Below are 27,192 nucleotides of genomic sequence, written 5' to 3' on the forward strand. Positions count from 1 at the left end.
GTTTCCTTCTCTTCATAGCCCAGAAGAGATATCTTGGGGCCAAAAAAACTTGGTTTCAGGGTAGTGCAATACACCCATTTCTCTGGTCATTTGTCTGTGTTTGCAGCTAGGAAGAAAAAAATCATAACCATGATCATGTCCACAACCTTCCAGCCAAGGGTGGCCCCACATTGCATTGGCAGGATCCTCTTGTGAGCTGTGTCAGCAAAACTGCAATTGTGTGAGGTGTTGCACACACATTAGAGCTTGACTGACTGCAGAACTTCAGCTGACAGTGCTTAGTGCTGCCATGCCTCATCTCTGAGCCCACTGGCTGCTCAAAAACTGCTCAGGTCAGAGTTTAACATACACGTGCTTTAAACTGCAGGGTGGGGAGATGAGTACTGAAGAGTGGGGTTCATTTATTGTGCTGTGCTGCCTAAAATACCAAACAAGAGATGGGACTTAGTGAACTGAGTTTTCTCAGGAAGTGGGAAGCTGGATTTCTAACATCCCAGGCAGGGAGCACTCACTCACCAGACATGGTTTGTGCAGTACTGAATCCAGTAAATGTGTTCTGAGAAAGCTGAACAGTTTAGGCTCTCACAGCTGTTAGCCAGAAATGCCTAATTAGGTAGCTAACTAGTACCTCAGTAACTGGGGTTTCTGAAATTTTTGTTGATACAAAACCCTCCTTTTCTTTATAATTTTCACAATATTTTCAATGAAAGAAACATTTCTGGGAAAAACAATAATTTATAGTGAAAAGAATCCTGAAAGGAAAATGAGAGAAACAGATTTTCTCTGCAAAAATTAAATGTCTGTATCTTAGGGGAAAATTGTTTCCCAAATTATTGAGAAAAAGTAAAAGCAAATCACCAGATATCAAATAATATGTAACTTCATGAAAAATTCTGCCTAGTTGGTGTCATTTTTCATTAAAAAGGAAACCATGTAAAATTCCAATTAGTCTGCCACAAATTGGATTGTTGATGTTTGGCAGGGTGTGCAGGCCCGAATCCATGGACTTCATCAACAGCACCACACAGAATTCTTTTATAGCTTTTCAGATTCATGCGCATGGATGGACATATAAAATGTTATTTTGTCACTAGGTCTGTGGAAACTGCCAGTTGCACATTTTTCTCAGGACAGTTATGGACAGCTAACCCTCTAGGGAGGAAGAATAAAAGGTAGCTGATGTGTGCTAGATGCCTTGCTATAAAAAGTATGATTTAATTTTTCAAATTGAAGAATCTATCCTGAGACTTTAAAGCCTTTCATCTATAATTTGGAAAAAAAATGTCCAGGTAAAGATACACACTGGTGTGCTGCACGGGCAGAACTGACACTTTCCATTATCAGCTGTGCTAAAAGACTGTATCTGATACAAAGTGGTGATTAGATAAATATGCATTAAGGATGAAATTACCCTCAGTGAAGTGAGCACTGAAGCCCCTGTGCTGGATGGTTGTATCGGAGTGCAGTCGGATGTACATCAGATTCTTGGAGGATGTGATAGGAGGAGGATGCTGTGTTCCACAGAGTTTTCTAAGAAGTGGTGCTTCATTATTAGGACCATCAAACACCTGTTATGAAAAGATCAAATGAAGTATTTGGTTTCAATGGGAGTATTGAGAAGACTTTTATTTCATTCCCTCTCTTATATCTCATATACTTGATTGTGATATAGTCCTGCTATGGGCAGTGCAAACAAACTGTACATTTCTTATGTGGCAATTTCCAAGCAATGCATATATTTCAGGTTGAAGCCACTGTGACCCTTGTAACAGAAATTCTCCAGATAAACATCTTCTTTCATGTGTATTGGGTACTGAAGCAACTCTCCTTTAACAATCCATATGTCCCCATATATTTGTTGTTTTCTGTTAATGGCTAACATGAGCTCCTGTGTAGCTTTCATTCAGTTAAACCCTACATCTTGTCTCAGTAAAGATTCCCAAACTGGCCCAGACATGCAACTGGTACACCAATGAGAGCTATGGCTCTGGATAAAAAGTCACTAGGATTATAGTTTTTAGATCTGGCACCAAGGATCAGAGCCTATATCTATGCTTTATAACAGGTTTAGAATGCTGAATTACACACATATACATGAAGTGCTTTGAGCAGAGGGTAAAAAAAAGTAAAAAAACAAAAAAAAACCAAAAAAAACAAAAAAAAAAAGGAGGAAGAAAGTAGATAGGTTTACAAAACTTCACTTTTAATTTTACCACAAATGGCTTCCTTCTCTTTTTATTCCCCCTACAGCTGATAATTTTATTTCCTTCCTGTTTCACAATCAGGAAGAGAAGGGCAGAAAAGTTAGAACAAATGAGTTCATAACTTAAGCAACATCAAAATTTTGACAAGACAAAGTACAGAGAGAGAAAAATGGCCACAGTCTCAGTCTCCCATTAATCCTCCCTATCACTCAGCAGAAGTGATTTGTTGCTGCTCTGTTTGGAGCCACGGGACAGTCTCAGAAGTGCCTGCCTTCAGCAGTAAGGAGCGCTGGAGCTCCCAGCACAGCTGCATGACCCACAGAGGAAGAGCCTTTGGGCTGCAACAGCAGTTGAACTCTGTTCCTGTTTCAGCATTAACGTCCTGCCCTGCCATATGTACATCATTTAATACAATGGAGAAAAATATGGATTAAAATGTGTATAGGAGCACCTAAAAATGAAGCCAAGATGCTAAAAGCTATATAAAAGCTATACAAATGCCATCAGATTAGAAGACATGTACTTTTTATTAAGTATGTCTTCCTTTAGTTCAAAATGCCTCACATTCTAGCAAGTCCATGCAAAGCAGCACCAATGAATTTGAAATTTTTAACTAGACTGTGTAACACAATGCAATGCTTCTGCCTCCAGTATTCAAAGCCTTTGAACACACTAGTGAAAAAAAACAAAAAAAACCCAGCAGCTGAGAGAAAGATGACTTGTCTCAAATAAACCCCAGAGCTGAGAAACAAGGGACAAAACTCCTGCTTAATCCCCTGACATACCCTACATAGTCAATGCTGTACTCATGAATTAAACATTTGCCTGAGATTCTGTGAACATTAGCTAGCTGTGTGGGATCTTGTGATGGAATATTAAGTCTGCAACGCCTGTTAAAATGAGTACCTGGTAAAGACACCCAAAAACATCCATCCATTCAACCTTTTCTTCTCTCCTGGCAGCCTGCCACAATCAGCCCTCTAATACACAGTGTGCACTGTTTATTCTTCCTCTGCACATATATTCTGTACATAAATCAGACTGCCTAGAGTTAAAAACCACAAACCATGGAATGGGGGGAGGAAAATAACCCTCAGGAATTAAGGCAGTGTCTTTCCTAGACAGAGAGGATTTTATCTGAAGGCTCGAACTGAGAAGAAGCATTGCATCAACAGGGCATAGAGAGAGGGCCTGACTGCTCCTGGTAAAATGCTGGCTTTGATCTGCATGCCTCTGTCCAGCTGAGGATAGGACCAGGAGGATTTCAGGCTTGCTATTAGATCAGAAACCACAATATTCACACATTAGCTCAGGAAAGAGTTGAGTCTCTGCAGTTTCATAAAGTTATTTTAAAAACATCTCAGAAATGCATTTTTGTGGCTGAATGACTAAGGAAAACCGATGCATCTGTTTATTTAAAAGTCAAGTTTTCAGTCGCATTGTGCATAGCAGCAATTCCCTTTCCACAGTGAACATAACTGACTCATTGCCTTCTTCAAATGTGTCCTGAATTTTGCACAAACACGTGACAAAAAGATGTCAATTTTTGTCTTCTGAGCCAAAAAAACTCCACATATTTCTAACTGTTCTCTCTTGAAAGATCCTCCTTGCCAGCACCTGGAATAAATGAAATTGTACCTCCTCTCTGTCTCCCAGAAGCTTACATTTCTACATCCCTGTGTTTTACTTGTTATACTGCAAGAGCAAAGAAAAATAACATTTACTTAATCAAACTCACTGGACAGGATAAGCTATTTCTCATTCCCCTTTTCAGGACCTTGTGCTACAAGCACTGCCTTCTGAGCCATGTCCTCCTCCATTCTCAAAATATTTGAAACTCTTGCTGACCTGAGCTCCTGGCATAGCATCAGATACATTATTGGTTAAACATGGTCCAAAAACACAGCAACTGGTGCATTCACAATTTCTCCCCCTCCTTCCATTTTCCTCCAAATAAACAAAATTTTGGAGAGTCACACTCTCCTGACAGAAGTACACAGGAGTTGGTACACAGAGATGAATTAAAAATTTACTCGAGTATGGTAATAATGACAACAAAAAACTCTTCTCAAAGATCTTCTGCTTTCTACATAATATAACTGAGATTAGAGAAAGGCTATACACCCTCATTTATCAGATGAAGTGATGGTCATCTGTTCTGAGAACAAATAAGAAAGAAAACTGAGGTGCAGAAAGAGGACTCAGCTAAATTTAGAAAGCTAAACGAATGAAAAACGTGCTCTCTGCACTCCCTCCATTGGCTCTAGAGGGAGCTCAGGGCAGTTATCCCATGATTTACCATCACAGGCTCAGAATACATTTGGCTGAACTGAGATCTCTGCCCAGATTCACATCTGAAATCATTGAGCAGAACTAAAAAATGCACCAGGCTTTATGGAGTTGCAGCACAGCCAAGAAGTAGCAGTCACAAGTATTTTCTCTCCTCCCACTTTGCTTACATAACACACATGCAATGGAAAATCTTAGAGGAAAAAAATACATTTTCATGTGTTCCACATAGGAAGAAATTTATGGTAGAAATGTTTGAAAAAAAAATAAAATATTGAGTCATAATGCAGGGAAAAATGAGTGAATCTAGAAGGGGGAGGGTTAAGGAAAAGACCATTGGTACACTCAAGGGTGGAGGGAAGCCCCAAGAGAGCTCACAGAGTAAATAAAATCCATACAGCTAAGCAAAAATTCAAGAAACAGAAAAGGGTGGAACCTCTGTGCTACTCATACATGGTAGTTGTTCCTATATTAGGGAGACAAAAACAACCCACCTGCTTCCTTAGCTGTCTGTATTTTCCATTTACATGGCTTTTGGAATGCAATTCCTAAACCATTCATAGTCAGACATCTACTTATATTTTCCAGCCATTATGTCCCCTCACTCTGTTCTCCTACATGTGAGGCATATAGCAAGTCTTGAAACAAGGTGAACACAAATCACATCTAGGTGTTGGCAACAAGTGATTCTCCTATTATCGGCATACCAGGAGTGAAAGAAACCTCATTTAATTCTTTCTTGCCCTGCTGGTTCCCCTACATGAGCACTGAAAAACTCTATCCCATACACCAAGGCCTCAGACCCCTTTACTATCTCTTGGCTTCAAACCAGCATTCCCCCTAATCAATTTTCAAACCACACTCTACTTGGTGGGCAGTGATTGATGTCTGTATCAAATTTGAATCTCCAGTTGTGTTTGCACAGCTGGAGCTAATGGGCAACTTCCTTCTTCACCATCCCCACAAAACCAAAAAGCAGAAGCAAAGAACAGATACTCCTATAGCTTAGGAGGACAAGGGTGCCACTGCACACGGTCTGCAGACTCTGTTCACACAAAGAGCTCTGGCACAGCCACCTCCTCCGCCTACTAAGGGAATGATTCTTTTCAATGGTTCAAAACTCAGTGTCCTATCCAGTCTGTAAAGGTAATGGGAAACTTGTGCTTGTAGCCACAAGGAGCTCATGCAACTGAGTACTCCACAAAGTGTTAAGATACATGAAAACATCCCTTGGCATCAGATCTAGAAGAGAAACTGGTATATCAGGCCTTTTCAGAATTTAGCCCTTAATTTGTAAATGGTTTGTTTGCATTAATACAAATACTACCATCTCAGATGGCCTGTGTTTCTGTCAGGCACTTTGACTTTCTACTCCTGTGTCATAGCACAGAAGATTTGAAAGTTCCTCTTCAAAGGTCCCCTGATGTAGTTGATGATTTAAATAAAAAGACATAACCATATTTCCTTATGCTTCATAACCAGAAGGAAAAAAAAGAAAAAAGAAGAAACAGTCATTGTACAAAGATGCTTTGTGGGCAAATGAAATCTTCAGTTCTGCTCAGCAAAATGGGGACACATTTCCCATTTTTTTTCTAGTTCAGTACAAAAAAGCTTTACGAGGCAATGCTGTTAAAACTGATGCTGCTTTCAAAAGAGTCTCAGCTCCTGCCAAATTGAGTTCTTTGTGAATGACAGTTTATCAAGGAGAGGAAAGCTGGATTTTGGGCTACAGCCACTGTGCTTTATCTGACTAGCACTGATCACACATGCCTTTGTACTGAGTGAAGTGCAATCTGACATCAAGGGTCAGGATTTCACATCCCTGCTCCCAAAAGGCCAAGAGGAGACTCATTTGTTGTTGTTGTTGTGCACTGATTGAGCAGCAGTTTGATTTCTGTGACACCAACAAAACTTCACGAAACAGCAGCATTGTGAAGCTTTAAAGAGAGCAGTGGGTCTAATGTAGCAATTAGACAGCTGCAGAGCACCTGAATAAACAGTGCATACATAAAGAAAATCAGCCAGCAACAATTCCCTCTGGATGCAGACTCCCTCTCTCCTGAGTTTGTAGCAGTGTGGGCAATCTGCTATATGCCAGCAGTTCATCCTATGGCTTGGAGCAAGCTGTGGTAAACTGCACTATAAATGAGAAAGGATGTCATCATAGCAGCCATCTATGTATGAGGTTATTTTGCAAGCATTTCACCAGATTAATTAAGGAAGCTTTTGAAATTTCTTTTGTTACTTACTTCAACATTGTCATAGTTACATGAATGGTGATTTTCAATGTCAAAATCCGTGAAACTCAATAGGACTCTGTGGCTGTGGTCAACTTGGATAACCCAGGAACAATCTGTGTTGTTATTATAAGGTTGAGGATAGTTTGGAGAATGGATTTCCCCACTGGTAGCTTGGAAAATACCACCACAGCCTGAAAAAGACACAATCAGTTTTAATCACAAGCTCTTTTCTTTTATCCTTTGTGAGAATCCACGTCTATTTTTAAACTAAAAACACCTCCTTCTTTATATTTCCTACATTAAGCTTTTGTAAGATGACTTCTACAACTGTTGAAGTGTGCAGCAAAAATCAATGGAAATTCCTTTTAGGAAAGTATAACATTATCATTATAATTCAATATGCAACAACACTGTTCTGAGTAATGTAGCCCCAAGCTAGTCGTAGATGTTGTAAAAGCTGAAGCATTAGTGCTGGTATTCCTTTATCCTAGATACTGTAAAAGCAATCCAAAATACTGTTCATATGAATGCCAGAGACCTGGCATACTGAGAAAGCATCACTAGGCCTAGCTGAGTATAGGGTAAGAAAATTACTGCTTTACTGAGAGCTGGGAGCTCCTCATTGCTCATGAGCAGTGCAGCAATTGCAGACCTCACATTTTCACTTCTCTGCCTATGGAGCTGAGAGCTTCCTGAGCACTCCACCCTCAGATACTTCTGGTCAGAACAGATCTGGTACTCATGAATATCTAAATAGCCTGGAATGATGGATTCTGTGTGGAAAGTACCAGTGATTTCAACAGGACTAACACAAACTAACTTTTATATCTTAAAAAGATATGGAGGAGGGAGAAAGAAAGGCATTAGGATTGCTGTAGGTGGAGGCAGCCTGCTGGGAAAATAAAGAAACTATACTGTTATTGCATTCTGGTGAGTGGGTATTTAGAGGCCAGAGAGGGTTGGAGTACAGTAGGCAAGACATTGTAAAGGGATAAGAAAACTTCAGGGGGCCTAAGTAGAAAAAATGAGCCAACAGATCTCAGAACGGGCTAATTCAAAGGGCTATTGTAGACTTCTTTTTTTAAGAAAAAAATCTTGTGCCTTTCTCATAAAACTTGTGAGAGAGGAGAAGTATAAACCTTGACAAATTAACGAATCAGTGTGCTTAATTAAGCAAAACTACAAGAATTTCCCCCTCATCACTTTTCAGTGCAATTATTTTCCAATAGCTGGAAAAGTTTTTATAAGAACTTCCATGTAGAGACATGGTTGAGTCTTTTAAGCATCTCTTCTTTTACTGATTATCAGTAAGGCTATGAATCTGGTAGATCAATAATCACATTGGGGGGTGGATGAACCTTACAGAGATCAGATGTTTATTAATCACTCCAAATATTTTGAGGGTCTAGTCCACTGAGTTCTTCAAGTTAAGACATGTTCTCAGCTATTTTTCACTTTACCATTTAAAACCAAAACATCATTCAGTGAATAAAGGACTCTGTATGGGTAAATAGGCGGGAAATAGCGGTAGCATGCAAAATCCTTTGCTGATTGCAGGAATATCTTCATTACATATAAAGAGAAGAAACCTAAACAAAATACACAAATAGGCCTAGATTTCAGATAGATAGAAAATTTTTAACTCTGTGTGTTTTTCAGCATCTCTTAGTTTTACCAAATTCAGTATCACCCAAATTCTCTTGCAGCTTCAATCCTATGCTGTTTGACTACTTTGAATGCTTGCATGGTTGATCCTTGATTCTCAGACTTCCTGAATTTCTCATGGTATTAATCAATATACTCACCACCTGGATTTTCTTGCCAGGAGACATTAAAACCTTTCCCTGTCACTGCTTCATCTGTCTCAAAACGGACAATGGCTGAATTGCCAGTGGTGGAGACTCGCAGTGGGTTCTGTGCTGGTCTTGAAACACACAGTTGGGCTAGCCTAGGAGAGTGGAAATCTGGACCACCAAAGACCTAGAAGTGGAAAAAATATTGGTCAAAGTTTTCCAAAGAGAGTATCTGTCAGACAGAGTACATGAGAACTGTTTAGTTTTTAGGAGGAAACCACCCCCCATCTATAAGTATTGAAAATTATTCAACATTTTAAAATGTAAAGCAGCTAAGTGAGTAATTTTCTCCGCAGACTTACTTGGTATCTGAACCACCTGTACAAAACAAGTTTAGAATTCTAGACTATTTGAGAACAGCCTTGTATTAAATAGAATTTTCTGTTTGGGGCCTTGGCCAGATTCTTCTTCCCTTTCCCTCCAGAATTAGCACCTTTTTTTCTCTTGGCATACACACCCAGATTTATTTATTTTGGTTTTTTTTTTTCATGCCTGTGCAAACAAACTGCTTATTTTTGCAGGAACCTGTGCTGATGATTTGCAGCATTGATATTTAGAGGCATAGTTAAAGATGATTTTTAAATTGGGAACAGATTTTGTAATTCCTTCTGATAAAACAAAAAAAGCATTGCAACTTTATTTACTTCAAGGGCAGAATAAATATCCAAAATACAGGATTTGAGTCAAGTAAACAACATTTTAATTATTATTTGGAAGCAAGGATATATATAGCATACATATTTGCCACAAAAGATGGGGTTTGGTTTTCAAGAGTAATTATTTCCTACTCAGAAGAGTGTGCCTCAGGCAGTTATAAACCAGAGAACCACCACGCCCTTAAACATCACAGCAGTATTATGTACTTACAATGCATTTTTTAACCACGTGAAGTGAATTAGGTGGCAGTGCTGAAGCCTTGTTAACCCTGTTTGTTGCTTCCCAGAAGGGATGTAGGATTTTAGTTTGAGCCCATTTGTAACTGGTGGAGTTACATTTGTCTTGGAGCCCATTTCTCCCTACTTTTCTCTCTCAAAGCTGAAGAAAACACACATGCTCAGTGCAATTTCCAATTGGCATGTGATTTTGGTGCCTAGAGCCCTCAACGATTGGATTTTCTTGGCTTCCTGCATGCTAATGAAATGGCACCCGATACTAACAGTCTACCACCTTCCACTGTATGTCCCTGGTAGGACTGCAGCTGCAAAAGTCAGCTTGGCAGTAACCTTGGATGTGAAAACTATAAAAGAGATACACCAAATAAAGAATGTGCTCCTCTCTTTCAGTAACTAAACAAGTATAGAAAGATTCTAATTCTATAAGCATATATTATGTATAAATCCCAAAACTAAACTAGATAACAGCAAGTTCTAACAACAGAAAACCCCAACAACCCAAAACAACAACAACAACCAACCAACCAAACAAACAAACAAAAAACCCCCAGAGAATAGGAATACAAGGCAACAAATCCCCATCAGAATTTTCCAACAGTAGTACCTCAAGTCCTCTCCAAAAATTAATAGTTTGGTAAACATCAAAGAAGTTAAAAGAAGCTGTTTATGCATCTTTCTCAGAAAGTGACAGTACTGTTAGAAACAGCTTTATATATATTCCTTTTTCCTATGATCACTTCAAGATGAAGGGAAACTTAATATTTTAATAAGCTCTGTTTAATAAACCCCAGAACTAGTTTGTGTTCTGTCCAAGCTAAATATCTGAGCAAGTCTAACAAAGAGCTGAGGTAGTCCCCCCACATCCAGGGCTAAGTGTACTGCATTGTTAGATAATTTGATTAATTGTGTGCTCGCTAACTTAGAGGGTCTGACACTGCTCTGATGTTAGACATATAAGAGAAATAATTTGGTTTTAACTGGAAAAAAAATTCAGTGACTCCAGGTTAATGTGAAACCTCAGGAATTGAGGCTTGCATCCCCAGAAGAAATAAGGAATTAATTTTTCTATAAACATCATAGTCTGTTAGATGTTCAAAATAGAGTATTTTGCTTTGGTGGCTGATAACAGAGGCTTCATAGCTCAAACATTTTTATTTTGACAGAGACAGCACTTTTTTACATTCTGCACAGAGGCTGCATGACTTGAATGGATAATGGTTCCTCTGTCCATTCGATCGTCTCAAGGCATTCAAAAGAAGTCAGTATGGATGAAATCACAGCTCAGATTCAGAATCTGTAATGAAGCTGTCACAGTCTGGGGAAGAAGCCTGTTTGTCCACTGGAAGCTCAGTGTCTCTTCAGAAAAATCTTACTGCTTGGCTGCTTGTGAGGCCCAGTGACTGCTGCATTTGTCAGAAGTCTGTTCAAATGTGAATTTTAAAATCTGTTTGTGATACATTCCCTGAGTCAGAGCCACAGCATGAGATCTAGCAGGAACACATGCTCTTAATTATCTAAACCAGCCTAGGGAAGCTATGTGGCAGAGGAAACAGCAGGAGTTTCTAATATGCATCTTATAAGTCTCATGGAGCAGCCTCTCATATCATCCCTGGGGCTGTCTGCACACCATGGGCAAGGGAACCAAACCCAGCTCTGACATAAACCCTGCTGATTTCTGCAGCATTACCTCAGAAACCAGCTTGGCCCAAGCTGAACACTTTGAATTGACCTGTTGGGAAAGAACTGAGTATGGGGCATAAATACTGCAATCTGAAATTGGAAATCTGAAGTTTGTGGATCTCCTTTACATTGTTAACTAATCAGCAACAGCTTCTGCACAGTTTCAACATAAAAAGCAGTCGGAGGCACACTCCGTATAGTTATGAGTGTATTTTCTTTTCTCCTTTAGGCCAGTTCAATTAATCAGCTTCTTTCATAAGGGCTGGAACGAAAACAAGTTTGAGTGTCTCCATGACAAAAAACAATAAAATATTATATTTGGCCACAAAAAGAAAAACCAATAGTTACCACAGGAAAAAAAAGAGGGAAAAGAGAATGGACGGAAAGAATGAATTCAGGGGTGTGGTTCATAAAGTGATAGGCTGTCTGAGCTGAAAAAAAAATAAAAACACAAACATCTAGTCTGCAGAGTACCTGATCCCAAGATAAAGTAGTATTGCATGGCATAGCAGGGCTGCAGGACACCGCCATAAAGCCCATGGTTTTAATCTGCTCTTATCATTTGCTTCTGCCCTGTTAGCTCCATTTAATGTTAACAGTCAGCATTCCAAAGTTATGAGCAATAGAAAGCTGTTCTTTTGCAGTTGGTCACCCTCATGACACAGATTTTCTGGGAATAACACTGATCCCAGCTCAAATATAACTTCCAGAAAAGCAAGAGTCTGGCTTTTACAGAGAATTAAGAACAGTGGCAATACCTGATGTTTCTTTATATTTAAATAAGGAGACCAGAGCATCTGACTTGGAAGTGAAATAGATTGCCAGTCTTCCTTCCTTTTCAGCTTAGGGCTACATCTTGCTGAGGCAGAATATATTTAGAGTTTGTAAAAATCTGTTCTGTGCTAAAGAAGAAGATGTCATAGTTCATGTGTCATAACTTATTCAAAGCAGATAATTTTCCTCTATGAATGTATTTTCAATAGAAGCCATTTAAAAATTATTTCAATTCTTTAATTGTGTCCAAAATAATGTCTTCTATTTCCATGAAACATTTATAGAAAATATATGTAAGAACAATTTAAATTTGCTTCTGGATGTTTATAAAATAAATGGAATTTGATGGCAATGAAAAAAAGACAGACTGCAACAGTATTATAAAGGAAACAGGGAGAAAGATTAAAGGAAAATGCATCAAACACTTGAGCCATGGGGATAACCTAAGGATTTCACATTAAAAAAAAAATAATGTAACTATTATTGCACAATTTTGATGAAACATACTGCAGTCCTGGGATACTGACATGGAAATGACAGCTTGTTTAAGAGACATCATTAAAGGAAAAGGAAGGGAGACACTGCCTTTTACAAGAACAAGTATGCTTCAGACAAATGTGCAAGCATGAAATATTCAAGAAACTGTAGTATAAAAATGAAGTTAACAACAAGGGTGTTGCAATGAAAAATATCTCTTAGAATTTCCTAAATTCACTTCCAGGTCAAAGGGATGAGGGTGTTCCTAAGTAAATGCTAAATGCATCCAGGAGAGCAAGTTTTGTGATTGCTGGGGAATATTTATTACAGGACATCTTATTTCAGGTAGAAGACTGAATGTGACATGGAGGGACAGCAGAGTGCAGAGCTACTTAGTACAGATTTTGACTTCCTATTAAAAGTGGAAAATTGTTTGATGTGAAAGAAAGCAGGAAGCAGTAGAACTTACTACTCAGAGATAAGGAAAATGTGAAATCTGGAGAATAACCATGAGAAAAATTAGACTTCAAACCTCAGAGATACTTGGGATACTTTCAGGAACATAGTGTGAGTGAAAGACCTTTAGAACCTTAGTGATCACTGAAACACACAGTATCAAAAGCGCACCAGTAACTTTTTTTTTTTTGTGACACTCTGCAGACTTAAATGTATGTGTGGCTTTCAGCTTGGACATAGATAGACAACTCCAGGAAAGATAAAGCAGCTTCTGAAAATGGCTAGCCATGTTCTTTTTTTTCCCCCACTAAATCCAAGTCATCACTTGTTCTGCTCAGACTATGTCAATCATGGTATGAATAAATTTTATAACAAAAGCAAGAAAATATGTATGTGGCAAAGTATATAAAGCTCCACCACATGCCTGCAGTTTGGCAGGGGAAGCTCTGTGCTGGTAGTCAGGACCTTTGATCATGCACTAAAACATGAACCAGTTTTTCCCCATAAGCTGATTTTTGTTAGGTAACTGCCAGCAGATCAGAGACAGGTGTTGGGAGCTGGATGAACCAAGGTCAGGAGACAAGTAACTTGAAGCATGCCAATTCTGAGGGCAGGAAGGCAGGGCAGTTCAAGCAGCAAGGTGAGCATCTGTGCAGATGAATCGGTGTGATTGGAAAGAAGCAAAATATAGCAACTAAGCTGAAAATGGCAAAGAAAGGAAACCTGAAACCTAAGGTGAATAGCTTGCTCAGGAATACGGAGCAGCAGATTTCAGGGTCCTGTTAAACAGTGTCTTTAAGCAGTTGGTGTCTGGCAACCCACTCTATTTGTTTTAGGCGAAATACCTTCCCAGTCAAAAAATTCTCAAACAAATGGTTGCCAGCCATCTGTACTCTTGCTGGATCACAATAGCTCCTGAGCAACCATCTGCAGACGTAGGTATTGTCTGTAAGCTATACAAGAAATGGTCATCCACAGCAAATTTCATTTTGGAGGCTGTTTAATGGGTTCCTCTGGGCAATAGAGGCTTAACAGGTGTTTATAGGCAGATTACCTTCTATCTGGTAATTCTGGGCACAAAGAACAATGAAGAGGCAATACAACTGATTTCATCAATACCCAAACCAGCCAGTACAGATCACCTACTCACAGTCTCTGGAGTCAGCAATGTGACATACAGGTATACTTGCCAATGCTACTGATGGAGAATTCATGGAACAACTTCCTTACATCCAGATCCTACAGAAGTCAGAATGTGGGAATGGGCAGCAGAGCATAGGAGTGGGTGCTGGACAGAAAGTTTCTAACTGTATGCTCTATTACATCATCCAGGAGAAGAAGAGAAGAAAGGCTGCAGCAGAGTTATACAAGTTCTCTTAACCAATCTTTTGCATTCATTACAAAAACATTAAAAAGCCACCCATGTATTAACATTGACTAAAAGTCACAAGTGTACCTCCATTAGTGATCTCAAATGTCTCTGAGAGCAATCAAGAAAGCCTATAACTCTAAAAAAGTTCTTCCTGAAATTATTTCCTATCCCTTCTTCCTGTACTGGAAGTCTATTCAACTTTGTTAGCTGAGATTGGTCACCTGGTTGCAAACCAACACGAGTGAAAAGATGTTATATATAACAGGGTCATCCAGTCTTATGGGTCTCTTATGGGTCAGAACATCCTTGGAAAGGCCCCTTTTCCCCTTATTCCACCACCTCAAGGTGACTAGGATATTACCTCTTTTTTTATTTTTTTTTCTGAGTGCAAAGATTCTTCATAATTTTCATCACTCAGGGTTATAAATCTCCCCACATCCTTGGAAGGCCCTACACAAGGTCTCACCTGAGTTAGTAAGTGATCCATCATCTTCCTTTATATCAGGAAATCAGTCTCATGGTACAGCACCCAACACTCAGTTCTTTGTACGAGGTGGGGTTTAAAGACTAAATTTTTCAAAGCAGTTTTTTCTCTTGTTAGGAAGCATACAGTGCATAAAACCATTGATTAAGGTATACAGTCACCAAAGACATAAAAGCAAAAAATAATAAGAACATTGTGTCTTCTGTGACAATACCTGTTGAACATAACTCTAGCCACAGAAGAAATGGGGAATTGTGGAAGAACTGTTTGTTCTGCATCTGCAGTCCTTGGGATTATCTGTTCCAGACAGAAATGAATATAACTTGTGTATTTTAGAGGAGTAAAACTAATGTTCTTACCTCCAAAACGTCATAGCTGCAGTTTGGGTGATACTCAATGTCGAATTCCTGAACGGTGAGTTGAATGCTGCTACCAGGCGCTGTGTGGATGTACCAGATGCATTCCCTGTTGCTTGGGTATCTGCTGGGGTATCCAGGGCTGTGAAATGAACCAGAAGGGCCAGAGAGTTCTTCTCCACAACCTGACAACAAAGCAAAGCAGCCTGTCAGTGAGGAGGTATGGAAAAACTCACTGACAGCTCTGATAAGGACAGACAGTAGCACCCATTACATTGACTAATGTGTACACTGCGCTGGAAGGTCTGCTCTGCCACAGGGAATCTGGGAAGAGAATGGCATGCTGGAGCTGTTTGCACTGCCTGTGCAGGTAGTACTTCACTTCCTGTTTTGGTATGTTTTATACCAAACCTCAGCATCTGCTCTGACTGCTGAGACATGGAAAAAAAAATTAAATTTTTTATTTGCTTCTAACTTTATCAGTTCAAGGAAGCTAAATCAGATCCATTCTCAGCTCTTACTGACTTGAAACAATGCAGAAGCTAAGTTATCATAGGGAGGTCTTTCTATTGTTGCAAAAATGCCATTTCCTACTGATTTAGAAAACATAAAATTAAAGACAATGCAATTTGCCTCAGCCTACTGAGCATGATTAAAAGCTGCCAGATCACAGTGGATAAACCAGCTTTCTGACACTTAGTGGGTTTAACATTCTCTTTTTTATTCAATTGTAACAGTGCAATTTTTAAACAAGCCATGTTTGAAAAGTTATGTATTTTCTTTTCAGATAAGAAAGTATTGTGCTAACAGCACACCCCAGACCCTGGGGTTACTAAGTTCTTACATACTATGAGCTAAATTGAAAAAAAAAAACATTACCAAAACAATGGATGAAATGCAGGCCCTGGTTTAACAGGACAAAGCAGCTGAACATCTGAGACTAGTTTTATCATTGCTTTATGGGGACGTGCTAAGTGTAGCACTAGCCTCTCTTTAATGAATTCCTGGGAAGATGCTATTTCTGACTCAGTCCCCAAGTTCAGGCATAAACAGGGTAGGAAGGCACAGCAGCCCTCCTAGAATCAGGGCAGATTTAGCTCAGCTACACTCATAGTGAAACCTTACCTTTAGAAAAGACAGTAGGGTGGCTAGTGTCACATGCAGAAAGAAAATGGATTCTGTGTTTGATCTGATTTTGTGTGTGCCACTCTGCCTTCCAGCAGCATTTTTGTTTTGTTCTTTACATTACAAGCCCCCCAAGTGTTTCATTAGGAACTAATCTTTTGCTTATACAGAATTTATAGGGTCACTCGAGCTTTGTAATGTTCACTCTCCATCAATCTCTTTGGCTTCATCTCCAGAGGAAAGGTTCTGTCACATTGCAAAGCCCCAAAATACTTAATAAAACCACCTAACAAACCATGAGCTCTATATTCCTGGAGGCAAATATGGTGGTATGTCAGAAGTGATAAATAGCATCTGTATCAGAGCCTCTATTTATAGGAGATATTTTATAACATAAACCAAATAAGCTGCCCTTTTGATCTGCTCAACACACACACAAATGCGTAAAACTCATCTAATCTTTATTAAATCTAAGAATAATTTGCAATTTAAACAAGGTGTATTAGGCCATTGCTCTGCTTTACACCATATTTTCAGGAAGCTGTAGATCAAGATCTCCAATTAAGTGAAAATTTTTTCCTTAATGTCTTTCATGCCAAATTTGTGGCTGCTAAATCCCAGAAGCATTTACCATCATCTCTACCATGGGGTCTTTCAGCTTCACGCAGAAAACCTGACTTTGACTTCCTCATAGTGGATTATAGGATTTCTAGGACTGCAAAACACTAATCTATGAGGGGAAAAAGCAGCAGTTCTGAAAGGGAGCAAAGCTAAAGAAGGAGATACCTAAATACAGATGTGAGACCATGTCAGCTATGTAACACTGATCTCTCTCAATCCATCACACAGTATTGACCAGAAAAACACCTTTTAAACAAGAGTTCCCACTAATCCAGGTAAACCTTTACACAGCTGAAGTTGACTCTCAGGTGAATTGTGACAGGCTTAGTTCTTCTCCTTTTTCCCCACCTTGCTGCACGTGGAGCAGTCCCAAAGCTACATTGGGCATCTCAATTTAGGAACCAAAGAAGTTTTTAAGTGTATTTTAAACCAATCTTGCCTTCAATCCCTATGGAGAAAAGGTACACTTCCTCCCCTGAGGCTGTCAGCACAGGTAAATGTTAAACTCCCTGAAACTTCAATATCCATGAACATTTCATCAGTGAGATGGAGAGGAAGAAAGCTTCAGTGTAAACCACCATCCCTTTTTTCTCCTAGTGCCATTAGAAGATGGCCTGGTTTTCCTCTAAAGGTTGTTGAGATTTTACAATTGGAGGCAAAAAGGTGTCGGGGAAGCCTTACAGTGGAATTTGCAGACTTTGTTTCCCCTCAGCAGCCAGAATTACACAGCCACTAAGGACAGACCTCAGGAGGAAAAAGCTGCTTTCCCAGCTTGGGAAACAGAAAGATTTCTCAAGAAACAGGCTTAATGTCTCGGCTCTTGAGGGGGTGGGAACAGGGATCAGGAGAGTTTCAGCAGGCAAAACAAAGCCAATTGCTATTTATCTCAGCCCAAAGAAAGCTGGGAACATTTTAAAGCTTACAGGCAGTTATGACTCAGCTTCTCCTACTAAGGGTTTCCCGATAGCCACAAAAGACGTTTTTTATTTAAATGTGAAACGGCTCAGAAGAGTGGAAAGCTTGTGTGTGCTTCTTTGAGGCACAGACCTTTCTTCCATGCAACCCTTGCAGGTAGCATTCAGATTACTCACACGCCCTCTCCAGAGAGGTTTATATTTCCTCTGAGCTCAATCAACAGTCTCTGGAAGCACATGAGTAAGAAGGTCAAACTGTTTTTAGTGTCCCATTTCTTTATTTCCAACTAGAAATGTTCCCAGAAAAGGCTTTTTTTATTTTTAAATTTTTTAATGGAGTGACTCTTTTAAAGTGCTCCAGTAAAATGGAGGTAAAGTTTAGGTCTCTGAGATTAATTTCTTGTAAGTTGCTGGCAAAAAGATCAGAATTACTTGAATTTATGCCTAAGAATTCCCTGACTAATAGCTGGAAAAAGAACTCACTGATCTTTGCAAATATGTGAACTTCACACCTGAATTTTTTTGATATGCCACAAGAAACCTCCACATCAGAGCAGAAGCACAATCTCTGAATTCCCTGGCCAACTGCCAGGAAGCCTGTGCATGATGTCTCTGTTTTTTATAAGGATGAGGTAGGAGTCAATTCTGTTGTGCTTTGCTGAAAATATAGATTATAGTTTATTTTTTTAAAATATTTACATAAATACTTAAGAGTAAACATTTGTTCCCAATCTAAACTCGCTTGCTGTATTATGCCAAAATGAGAAAAATCAAAAATGAAAGTTTTTAAATGCTTATGAAACTTTGATTACAAAGTTACACAAATAATTAATTGCATGAATACAAACCTTCTCCCAGTGTTTGTTTTAGTTTTCAAACATCAAATAAAATCTTGATTCTATTAAAATAAATGGAATTTGTGCTGTTTGTAGCAACAAAGTGAAAAAATTTGGTCTTTAGGGATGAATAAAAAGAGATAAATATAAAAATAGATTCTGCAGAAGCAGAACATCTTTAAAAGTTTTTCTCAGCACACAAACACATGGTCTTGCTGTATGCTGTGAAACGCAGACAGCTGCACTGTGGAAAAGTTGCTTGCAGCTGAACTACATACAGCATATGACCAGTTTGTGCCAACCTCCTTGCAGTAATTTTAGACATTTCAGCCTTGCAGTTAAACAGAGAAAAAAATAATAAAGGGGAGATACTCTTTTTGTAGTGTAAAGGTTCTGGAATTCCCCTGAAAAATGCTGAAAACTACTACCTACTCTGGTGTTAGTTGCTAGGAAAACAGAAAACAAACAGAAAACTTAGGAAACATATATTTGGTGGTTTTGCTTTACTCTGACTAAAATCTACGTATTCATTGAAGATTGTGCAATAGACGATTTACAGATCTTTCCATATTACTGCCTGTCTGGTTAGCAGATGGTGTTCATTAACCAAAGTAGAACCCTTACACTCATGAATAATTATAGCTGAACAGAAATGTTGTAATCCGTGGAAAACTCTGTTGTTTGCTAGGTTTTCAGATTTATTCACAGGTATGTTTTAGCCCCATGTTAGAAAAACCCCATCCATAAAGTTTAAACAGAACTGGCACTGTTCCTGCAAAATCAAAGTTAGGGAAATGAAAGGATACAGAGTTTTCCAGTTGTGGTACTCATGGTGAAACATTTCAGTAAACGTAAACTGACTCTAACTGCAAGGAGCATGCACTATAAACATTTGCCTGTACTACAATAATAATTGTGTAAAGTATAATTTGGATTTGATTCTGAAAACTTTTGCTCTCTTGGGTAGGTTTGGTTATAGAATATTGTCCAGTGGAAGTAATATAATTACGTGATAAGGGTTTATGCAAGAGAGTAAAAATTCAAGTGAGATACTGTTTCAGGCTTTTTCTGCTTTCTGATTTGTTAATATCAGACCTTGTTCATCCTTAGATTTAGTGTGACAGAAAGACACTGAAAAGGAATAGTCATTTTTGGAAACTGAGAAAATGGCAATTTGTCAAAGGTTACACAAGAAATAAACAATAGAGCTATGATTCAGCTCCCTTGCTGACCTGCAGGGTGATACTCTGTTCAGCAATCCTAATGGATGCCTGACAAATGTTTCCAGTGAATGCCTTCTGCATCTTCGTCTAACCTCTGTTTCTGCAGCGCTTCTCTGAAGAGCTAGCAGACTATTTAACATTTGACCTGACACATATACTGACAATGTGAAACAGAAAGCAGAATAGCTGGTGCAAATTTGGACTATGGTGAGAAGAGACAATTACATTTAAAAGGTCTGTTGACAATCAAGCAGCCAAATGAGTGAGCTTCCAATGAGATTCGGGCATATATATAAACCAGTGAGGCCCTACATGCACGTTGTTTAATAAGGTAAGTGAGAGGTCTATGAAATACGTGTCTTCTCAGATATGACAGTTGTCACTGGTGTAATTTTGCACTGAGAGACCTTTGCCTTCTTGGCCTCCTGAATTATTTTTTTTAGGGAAAGCAATTTGACTGGCATTCCATCTTCGCAATATCCAGACTGGTACCACAAGTTTGTTGTTTCTCAAAGGCCCAATATGTGTCCCATATATATTTGCCTATATTAAGCTTCCTAAAACTAAGTGAAAGTAGAATAAGCACCTTGCAGATTCAAGCTTTCCACTGGTAAGTAATTCTTTTGAAGCCTTGGCTGCAGAAAAAAAATTAATAATTCAGCCAAATAAATTCTCAATCCATCCTCATCAACGAAACCTCCTTAGAAGAACAGTGTTATTTCAGAACCACAATAATTTTTAAATTGACTTCTCTGCACTAGACCTTTCTATCCAAGTTAAAATTACATAGGACACTTTTCAGCATAAATAACAGCATTCTCCTAAGATCAGTTACTAATTCTACCCTTGTGAAAGCCTTTAGGTTTTCAAAGAAACCACTTTTTAAAGTGGGTTTCCTCAGCAGCTGGAAAGATCAGATGCAAATGTTTTAAATCAAAACAGTTTTGTTTCATCTATGGCAGGAGGGGCTATTCACATCAGCTGTCAATGAGGTAAGCTTTTGTGTTTTTTTGACCGTCTCACAGCTGTAAAAACCTGCTGGGAAGAGTGTCTGAAGCAAACTGTATCAGGCACATGGCAAACTTAAGTGCTGCTCTCTTTACCATCAAAATATGTGAATGTCCTTGATATATATCTCATAGAGGCTTCACAACTGCCAGTAAAGGAGCAAGCACATTGACAGCCTGAGGAATAGTTCACAGCAGCTTAAACTCTAGAGCATACATTTGTCACTTGAGCAGAAATAAAAGCTCTTCTCTCAGCAATATATGTAGCTCTGTTATTTTCTTGTCAGGTGAGATGTTACCAAATCTGGATGTAGGTTCCCCTAAGAATTTGCCCTCAGGGAAGAAGGGACCCAAATGCTTCACTCTGAAATACCCAACTCAAAGGCTGCATCTCCTGCTCAGTTCCCCTAAACAAGGAGACTTTTTCTAGTAAATATTTTTAATGAACTTGAAAGATTTTTAGAAAGGAGAGGTAAATATAGTACCCCAATCACAGGGACATATTTATGCACTTTAGGGCAACCAGCCAAAGTAGCCACCAAGAGTAAGAGGAATAGCTGTATTTGTGCATGACACTAATGGAAAAAAAGAAAAGGAAATTTTTGGAATGAACGAAAAGATGACAACTGTGGTCAGCACTCACATTACAAGCTGTCAGAAGTCACAGCTGTGACGTTCTGAGCCAGCAATGACATTCCCTACGAGCCAGGCCTATCTGACCCCACAGATCCTGATCTGCTGCTTAGACACAGCCCTGCATTAGTCTGGCCCTGTGCAGCATTAGGGTGGAGCTTAGTGTCCAGGAATTAACAGAAGGGCAGTGCTGTCTAACACAGAAATAAACGTCAGTGCAGCAAAGGACTGCAGAGGGGTGGGAAAGGAGGGAAAGCACAAGAGTGTTTACCATGCAGGCAGATTCTGGAAAGCTTTGAGAGCTTTAGAAAAGCAAGTTAACCCAGCACCATGGCTACTGTATGGAACTGATGTCATCTGGCTGTGCATAAAAGCCTCTGCTTTTTCTTCTTTTGTGCAGCTCCAGAATGATGTCACCCCAAAGCACAAGAAGGTACCTTTGTGCTGCGGTCCTTCCCCTGCTGGCTCCTGCTACACATCCCACTCCGTGTGTCCCTCCCTTACCCAGAAACGCTCCTTCATTCACCCCGCTGAACGCTGGGCGCCTCTGCAGAGCCGGCAGAGCCCTTTGGGAGCCTGCAAGCTCCAGCAGTCTGCGGTAGGCACAAGGAACTCCCACTCAAACCGTGTTCAGCACGCCTTTCACCTCAGCAACCCACAGTGGGGCCTCTGCAGCCCACTTCGGCTGCTTCACAGTGCTGTCAAACTTGGATGCTGCAGACTGATAAGACAGACAGGGGAACTGGGATGATTTAATTATTTCCAAGGTTGGAACCCCTTTGGGATGTACAATGGCACAGGATTTAACCTTGCTACAGTCCACAATTGCTGTTAAATAAGTAGAATGAAAAATATTACATTTGTAGCCCCACTTATGAAGAAACTTGTGAACACAATTTGCTGTTGTACAATCATTAACAGATTTGTTTATAGTTGGCATGCAGGCTTGCCTGTTTAATAAGGACTATGGCAGTTTTCATGACATGCAAGAACAAGAGAACAAACACTCAAAGCACATCCTGACCGATGTTATTTCATGCAGAGAAATGGGGCGGGGGCAGCTGGAAGTGGACACTACTAAAGAAAACAAGTACCACTAAATTAAACTATAGAGAAGCCTGCACAGAAAACAGAAGTATACAGAACTGAGAAAAAATGAGGGCTGAATGTTCTCATTAAAAAGGCCAAATCACTCACAGTTACCCATGACAGCATCTATCTCCTGTTCAGTACAGAAATTCTGGACACGCCCCTCATCCCTGTACCTACTCCTGGAAATGAAAGCATATTTCACTAATAGCTCTCAATCTCCGATCAGCTGATCTTTGGTGGTGGACACGTGCAGAAACATCCACTGGGAAAGTAAGTGAAGAATTATGAAGAAATGCAATGGATTTGGAGCTGTAATGTGTTATTTTTATTTAGATGGCGTAGAGTAGCATAAGCCAAATTACACATACAGGGAACAAAACCTACCTTCCCAGAGGAAACCTGGCTAACTTACCGTTAGCATGCCATAGCATCTGGAACCCACTTCTAGCATTCAGTCCATCAGAGTAAAACTCCACATGAAGGCTGGTCCCTGTAGTGCTCCCTGCCAGTGGAAGAGACTGTCCACAGAAAGTGCCTATAAGGCTGGCTTGTGCATCAGGCCCATCATAGAGCTGAAATGAAATTAAAAAAAGTATGCCAGTGAGTAAAAAGAAGTTCCCCAATTAAGCAGCTCCCCAATGTTTTGTACAGGATTAAAAAATAAATTTAAAAAAAATAGCAGTGAGACTTCTCCCACTGGCCACCCTTGCACAGCAATATGAGCCTGGGGAGTGTGGAAAGATTTGGGTAAAATGATGAGTAAATACAATGCCAATATGTCTTTAAACCTGGCTGCACACTGTGTGCAGTAGGAAGGGTTTGCTGTTTCTGTTTTGGTGTGTATTGGGGGTTGCTGGGGAGGAAGATAAAGGACAAGTGGCAATGAACTGAAATAGAAAGAAAAAGAGGATGTTAGCAATCTGATTTGCCCATGCACCTAACATGCTGAGTGCCTCCAAACCCCTTGGTGACAACTCTGTGTACATCTTCATCTTTTTAAGACTGCACTCAGGTGCAGGAAATTTAATGCATGGCTTTTTATGGCTTCAAAATCTCATGCTAAAGTCTTGCTTTGGAGGAAAATTTTACTGAGCCATGCTTCTGAAATTTGATTTCCTTGTCATAGTCTATGTACTGGTATTTTGACAATCAGTGTGTTGTCAGATGTAGCCAGCCTGAAAATCTTTTTGTTCTCCAAATGCAGATGAGGAATCCTCCATCCCACTCTTAAAACACTGCCACTCTTAAAAAAAAATCCAAAATAAACCAAACAATCAAAACAATCAAAACAACAAAATGCTAGGGAAATATTTCTGTATTTAAATATTTAAATGATGTCTGAAGGCAGTCATATACTCACAATTAAATGAAAACAATACATATTTTGATGGGGTGATAGTAGATACTTGGAGCTTTTTAACTTCTTTATATCTGTTGTCTCCAGACAGGTTTAAATGGTCTTTCAAATTCTAGTTTTGCAAGTTTTTTCAAATCCAGCGTATCACACTGAACATATTTCTGTGTTCTCACCCATGCCCCAGTGCAATTTTTCAGGTGTGAGGAATGTAATTTTTGCAAAGCTAGTAAAAATGAAACATTTTAGCTAGATTGCCTTTGATTTAAAATATCAGATTGCTGGTTATTTTCAGATTAGGACTTGCTTTATTGTTTCTATCTTGGTTACTATGATTCTTAAAGTTTAGGAAAACAGCAACCCTTGTCCTTCATTACCACTTTGTGACAGTACATCTGATCTGTCTCAAAAAAAGCATATCTTCTTAACACAACCAGCAAATTACTGGCACAGAAACCACGTATGAACATTCTCATTGTGCATTTTTGGCATGGTTCCTTTCAGAATCTCAACAAAAACTTTTCTCTCTTCTGAAGCCATTACTGTAAAGTTGTCTCCATGCAAAGAATAAAAGCTATGATCTCTAGAAAAACAGTAAAGGTTTATTTATCTTTGCTCTCCATTCAAATCTCTTTTCCTATATCTTTGATTCCACTAAGAATTCTGCTACATTCAGTACTGTATAACTCATACTGTGGAAATAGGACATGTCAGCAAATATTGATTACCATGCTAGGTACTAATTTTCATGCATATTTTCTGGCAGACTCATGTATGAGAATGAGTCATTAACCCCCAGCCTTTCTGTTGAAGATGAGATGCTGGTGTTGCAGAATCTTCAGAAATCTTGTTATACATTTAAAGCACAGTTAGGGCCAAGAAACCAACTCAAATGGTTTCAAATCCTCTGGCAGACTGTCCAGTTTAAATGTTTTTTTTTTTCAAATTAAAAAAAAAATAAAAAATTTGGAGTCAGTTCTGCCAGAAGTTAGGGGTAAATTTCAGGAATAATTCTATGGTAGTATTCTATGGCCTATTTCATGACTGGTGACCATCCATCTAATACAATGAAAAGCTCAAAGCAAGCTAAGTATATTGCAAACTGAGAACTATCACTCTATTTAGTATGGTTTCTCTTGGTGAAATAAAAAAAAATTGAAAGTTTCTAATTGCAGACACATTGCTGATGGTGATCAGATGTACTTGAAAATAAATATAAATTGTCCTAAAGATTAGATGGCAATATGCTGAATATCAATCTTTTTTTTTATTCACATGTAAAATGACCTCGTAAAAATGAGCTGTCCCATGTCCAGCATTACAGTTATGACCTTCTTCCAAGCCAGTGTGAGAGCTTTACACATTCTTTCAAAGCGTAAGTTCAGCAAAAATAAAATCAGGTCAGGTCCAATTAGATTTTTTCAAAGTACTTCCTTTGACAAATTTGTGGTATACTGCTCATATTTCTGTGGCTTCAAGCCTTGGAAATCTTGCACCAGAAAAATATGAATGGTGAAGAATGAATCAATGTGGAGATCACTGAATAGTAGCTAAAACCATCTCAAGATACATATTCACAATGTACTGCTATCTCTAGAGATTACAAATGAAAACCCATTCTAAAGAACTATGGACCAAATCATACCTAGAAACTTCCAAATCCAAACAACAACAACAAAAAGCTTTATGCATCTTCTGCAACTTGATTCATCAAGTAAATATTATCTTTATCTAAGACAGAGAATGCCACATTTCTGTCATTTCCTCTGAAAACAGTCCATCAGTTTTTCTAGACACAAAGCATGGTTACTATGGCAATCCCTTCATGCCGTGCTGCCCCGTGGGCTTGAGTTCAGAGCAGCATTTCACAGGGAATTTGAGTGCCTGGCCAGCTGTAACTCATTGGGAGAGGCAGAACCACGACTGCTAGAGTTACAGCTGGGGTTTTTTGAGCTGTCTTTCATTTCTAAATGAAGGGAACAGCTGTGTGTTTTCACAGGGCATTTTGAACTTCTCAAACCACCGTTTGCTCTCACACAAACACAAGCAAGTGAAACTGAAGCTGAACACAGATCTCATGATTTCTCTCCTGATCTCTGAGATAATGTTTCTTAAGTCAGGCTCTGCTTTGTCAGCTGTGTTACCTTAAACTGCTGCAAATCGAAGGAAGCTTCTGCCATCTATATGAGGCAAGATAGTCATCATGATTGTGCAAGACAATTGGGTTTTAGGGTGGTGTGTTAGTCACTCCTGCACCATACTGACTTGAGAAATGGCTGATTTGACTCCCTTCCAGATCCCTATTGGGAAGAAAGTGCTTGTTCCCCTTCTGTGTATATATATATTGGTTTTGTAATATATTTATTTGTTCAGACCTTTTAGCCTCCACCAGAAAATCCAAGCGCTTCATAATGATTTTGGCAGACAATTCAACCAGCAAAACATGTAAACACCTGCAACACACATTCAGATCCTTAGCCTCTCCTTTTTAGCCAAAGCAATTGCCCAGGAGCAAGCAGAACGCTCCATTTCATCGGCCTGCACCCCAGCACTGGGTCCAGGTGGGGATGTGCTACATTTGAATGAATTATTAGACACGGCTCAATAACTGTTAGAAGAAACTCCTTACCAGGCTCCCTAGGAGCAAGTGTATAGGTTGACCTGAAGGTAAAAAGGGAAGGTACCAGCTCTCTAAGGGATTAATCAAGATGTGTGACTGCCCCACAGCAAAGTGGCAGCTGAAAACCATCTGCTGTACATTAGAACAGGGTTGGGAAAGCAGGACTAGCAAAAGCTGCAGGAAGGGTTCGGCTTGGGTAGCTCTCCTGAGGGGACACCATGGTCACCAGTATTGCATTTTGGCTTTTCTGAGTCTTCAGCCTGGAAATATGTCACTAACACCAATAACGATGCCCTGGAGACCACAGCTGTTCACTTCTCTTTGGAGGAGCAAAGCAAAAGGGCATGACCTGTGTCACAGAAAAGCTCATTACCAGAACTGGAGCAGGGGCTCAAGGACTGAACTGACTGGAAAATGAGGTTTCCTCTACTTGGAAGAAATAAAAGTCTATAAAAAATGGGGAAAAATAAACTTGGAATGTGTTCCATTTGGACATACTCGAGGTAGGGACAATTTTCTAGCCGAGTGCCTTGTCAAGCTTATTCTGTCTTGCAAAAGTGAGCCTTTCATACTGGAAGTAAGACTCCATCTGTTCAGTTTTCCTGGGAGAAAACTAGGGGGTGGAGAGCAGGGTGGGTGGGTGGAGGGATTGTTAGGGCAAAATAGCAGTTTTCTCCTGGAGAATATTA

General features: G+C 39.4%; 1 protein-coding gene across 2 annotated transcripts in view; it reads right to left on the reverse strand.

Annotated features, from left to right (window-relative positions):
- The window catches only part of CUBN (cubilin), a 142,717-nt gene that overhangs the window by 62,729 nt on the left and 52,796 nt on the right, over positions 1–27,192 (reverse strand). For both annotated transcript variants that reach the window (XM_088057402.1, XM_005518766.3), the window contains exons 28-32: positions 22,942–23,101; positions 15,082–15,263; positions 8,539–8,713; positions 6,743–6,924; positions 1,412–1,568 (exon numbers count right to left, since the gene is read on the reverse strand). In XM_088057402.1, the coding sequence (XP_087913528.1) occupies positions 1,412–1,568; positions 6,743–6,924; positions 8,539–8,713; positions 15,082–15,263; positions 22,942–23,101 (856 nt within the window). The remainder of the gene's footprint in view (positions 1–1,411; positions 1,569–6,742; positions 6,925–8,538; positions 8,714–15,081; positions 15,264–22,941; positions 23,102–27,192) is intronic.

Source organism: Pseudopodoces humilis, chromosome 1 (genome assembly GCF_049639895.1).
Source record: "Pseudopodoces humilis isolate 2021_Gansu_Grassland_sample_001 chromosome 1, ASM4963989v1, whole genome shotgun sequence".
Classification (NCBI taxonomy): Eukaryota; Metazoa; Chordata; class Aves; order Passeriformes; family Paridae; genus Pseudopodoces; species Pseudopodoces humilis.